This window comes from Sprattus sprattus (assembly GCF_963457725.1).
Source record: "Sprattus sprattus genome assembly, chromosome: 2".
Taxonomy (NCBI): Eukaryota; Metazoa; Chordata; class Actinopteri; order Clupeiformes; family Clupeidae; genus Sprattus; species Sprattus sprattus.
In genome coordinates, this window is record NC_137921.1 from 59,158,477 (window position 1) to 59,162,542 (window position 4,066).

The window sequence follows — 4,066 nt, forward strand, 5'->3', positions numbered from 1 at the left end:
AATATCTTATCATCAAACATCATAAGAACATGTCAACAGATAGATGTGGGACTATACTGTGTGTAGGACTAATTTAATGAGACACAAATAAGACAGAAGTGCTACGTGGTCTGGAGCGTTCCTGTTGAAACCTGGAAATTCTGACTTCCGAGTACAACTGGAACGCGATTTACTGCGGTGGAAAAGCGCCTCTATCCCTTCGAATAGTACTAAATAGGAATGAGGACCTTTATGTTGGTAAAGTTTTGTCTAAACGTGGCCGGAAGTTGATCCAGTTTATTTGACGGTCGCTACTTCACACAACGTTGCAGTTTGCAGTTTGGGAAGATGGAGGCCGAGGTGTATATGGTAGCGCTTGTGTCATTGTTGCAAATGGTGAGTCATTATTAATATAACCACATCCCTTTTTGATGAAATTATGTTTAAATGGTTTTTTACGTTATGTTTATGAATGTTTGGTTGTAGTTGTGATATTGTTCAATTGTAAGCCAGAGCATCTTCGATGTGAGTTAACTCTTGCCTTATCGGAAGACGCTCTGCTAGCTTACATGGGCATGCACAGGTTAATGCATTGTTCTAGTTCTTGGTAGATATATTTTATTCTAATTTAGGCTTCCATATCACCCTAATACATATTTGCTACACGAATCGGTTCGTTAATTGGTTCAATGATATAACTTTATTATTCAACAGTCACTATTTCTAGATCCACATAAGCGCGTCATTTAGTCTCTAAATTAACGTGATACTTGATATTTTGGATGCAGCAGTTTAGTTGTTCAGTTTTATTGTTATAACAATGGAGTCTGATTTTAGGAATGGTCGTTTCAAAATCCACTGATTCTCAAAAATGTAATATGAACTCTCATAAGGTGGCTGCTGTTAACAGTTACTACCATTTTCAACATGGAGGCATTCACGTTATTTGCTAACGCCATGTACTTTGACTGTTAGTATGAGCTGAGGAATTTGTAATAGACTCAGGCCGGCTCTGGTATGATCATTCGTTGTCGTGAAATGTGTGGCGAATATATCACGTAAATCGCGATGTTATGCTTCCGCGTAGAATCAGAACCCGTCTACGTAGAGCCTGTTCACTTCCTGTCTTTGCTGTTGTAAAAGCAGCTTTACACCAACCTTAATAAGACATCCGTTTTTTGGCAAAGGCGGTCAACAAAATGTAATAGGTCAAAATAAAAGTTTGGTTCAAAGCTGTAACTACAGGACAAAAATAAACGTAATTAAAAAGCAAATCATAATGGAACATTCCTGACTGTCGATTCTCAGTCAAATAGGTCTATCTATTTAAATGTTATTTTGGTTATCATCTGCTTTGTTAAAATGTTAATTTAGAAAAAGGATTGAGTTCACTTGTTTATCCTTTTTTTGTATCATTTAAAAGCCATTTCGTACGTGTACGCAGCTTTTCAACTGTGTGGCCCATTGACCCTTACAGGCATAATTGACCCCTACAGGCATAATTGACATACACTGATCCTACAAAAGTTGTTAGGATGAGAGAACTATACATTGTACCACCTCAATATCTCAAATGTCTTTATTAAAGGGTGTAGAACTTTAATCTGAATAAAAAGTGGTAATTGTTGTCCGTGGTACTTATATGTGGCTCTTAAACTGCGGGGTGTGGCTTGCAATGATGTTGGTGCATATTGGTTTAACGTGACATGAGTTGAACTCAATTACAAGTGCCCTTTTTAAAACCAGCAAAAATATATCTTTTACCAGAGGGTATGTTTATACAGCCAAAGGAATTATATCTTGCAGAGTTAAAATGTAGAGCTTCCTGTCACTGAATGGAAACAAACAAAACTACTCAGTAGTCAAGTCTTGAAGTCCTGGAAGGACAGTTTTCCTGATGTTATGTAGGTGAAAGAAGGATGTCTTTGAGATCTGTTTTATGTGAGTTAAGAGAGAGAGAGATCTTGATTCATAATTACGACAAGATCTTAAACAGTTAAGCTGGATGTCAGTGAGAGGTCAGTCAAAAGTGCGGCCCTGCATGCTTTTTTATTTGAAGCACATGATTGATTGTATCGTGCTCTACATTTTAAGTTTTGCTTACCATGGTGTTTGTTCTGTTTTCTAATCTAGTCAATAGCTGAATGAATATTTCAGAGCCCTTTCTCTTTTGGAAATAGTCAACTTAATTGACCATGATGGATGATAATAGTGTAAATGAGAACTGAGAACATCTTTTACTTTAATGATCAATGTAGTCAATAAATCAAGGAAATATGGAAGTGAAATATCTGAGAAGTTTAGGTGGGGCTATTGGGTATACCCAACTTCTTGATGTTTATTGACCTGAATGTCACAAATGAAGCCAACTGGATGATTCTTATGATATCAAAACTATATGGTGATATTTCCGGTGTGCTTCTATCTTCATCTTAGCTCTCAGCCTTAGGAGCAGAGATGACTTCTGAGGCCTGCAGAGAGATGGGCTTCTCCAGTAACCTCTTGTGTAGTTCCTGTGACCTGTTGGGCCAGTTCAACCTGAATCCACTTCACCCAGTCTGTAGGGACTGCTGCCAGGAAGAGGCACAGCTGGAGTCCATCAAGGTAACATCAGATGCTCTTACAGGAGTTGCTTTGGGCTTGGAATACCCAGTTTTATAATGAGGAATCAATATCAGTTTCTTTTAGATTTTATACTTCAAAAAGCCTTTTTTTAGTGTGACACCCATCCTGCACTGATGTCTTTTGGGATGCCTGCCATTGTGGGATCGTGTGGTGGTTGTTGATGATGTTGTTTTCCTTGTTGGTTGCCCTGAATGCTGTAACTGCGAAATATAGCTGTTTTTGTTTTTACAAATAGTTACATAGGGACGTAGTGTTCCATTGTAATGTAACCTAATACATTCAGGAATGGATGATTCAACATGTATATACTGTGAAGCATTTATGTAATGTTTCATAGATTTTCAGGGGCTATAATACTTTTGCAAGGCACTATAAAACTTGACCCCAGAAGTCTCTATTATTGTTTTGTCTCTGGGGGGAATGTTTCAATGAAAATGTCATGAGAATTTAGCTTTTTTTACCTTTACCTTAACAGCACTATCCTGGTGCCATTTTGGAAGTCTGTGGATGACGGCTGGGAAGGTTCCCTCAAGTCCAAGGTCGGTCACGTTATTCTTTTTCATGTGTATATAGTTAGGGGAAATCTGTGTTGTCTTTTTGACCTATGACTTTAATTCTGATACAGTTTCAGTATTTCTTTTGTGAGAAATGTTTGTCTTGTTTACATTCTGAAGTTCAGTTGTTTACATTCTGAAGCTCATTACTTTTGTGCCACTTATGTTAAATTTGTATTCTGCATAACCTTTCAGCATTTGTCAGAGGTGACAAGCCAAAGACGTTCAAGGGTCTACAAATAAAGGTAACAGTAGGATGATTTCGTAAAAAATTAATAAATACGTTTAGCCTCTGAGTTTGCTTTCTTTGTTATGATGGAGTCATTAAGGAGCTTGTGTGTCATTCCCCCCCCCTAGTATGTGAGAGGCTCAGACCCTGTGCTCAAACTGCTGGACAACAATGGGAACATCGTGGATGAACTCAGCATCCTCAAATGGAACACCGACAGTGTGGAGGAATTCCTCAGTGAAAAGTTGGACCGTATATAAGAACCCAGTCAAGCAACATAGTTTGTTAAACTATTTTTGTCACATATTTGATTAGTAAATTCTTTTGTTTAAATTTCAGTGATTCCAGTCATTCCAAAGTAATTTTAAGTTTTTATTCCTCCTCTGTCGTTTAACAGAAATTTTCAATAATGTATCAACCCTGATATTCTTTTTTTTTTTTTTTTTTTTAAGTGTGGTGCTCTATGAACATGTACTAATGCAGAGGTGTACGTTAATGAAGGCCTCTCTGTAAACCATTACTGGAATGATGGGTCTGAAGTCCCCAGTGTACCTCTCATGACATTTAGTAGTAGGAGACCACCTAGTAAGTTTTTCTTTTGTTTCTTTGCATTTGTCTTTGTGAGTGTTTGTTTGCAAGGTCAGCAGGCACTCAAAATAAAAAAATTCTCTAAAACTCA

At 37.5% G+C, this 4,066-nt stretch overlaps 1 protein-coding gene across 1 annotated transcript; it reads left to right on the plus strand.

Moving 5' to 3' along the window:
• The first annotated feature begins 306 nt into the window (after positions 1–306).
• Positions 307–4,066, plus strand: selenof (selenoprotein F). Its single transcript, XM_080833570.1, has 5 exons — positions 307–375; positions 2,416–2,583; positions 3,080–3,143; positions 3,354–3,403; positions 3,516–4,066. The coding sequence occupies exons 1-5, from the start codon at positions 328–330 to the stop codon at positions 3,645–3,647; spliced, it is 462 nt and encodes a 153-aa protein (XP_080689696.1). The 5' UTR covers positions 307–327; the 3' UTR covers positions 3,648–4,066.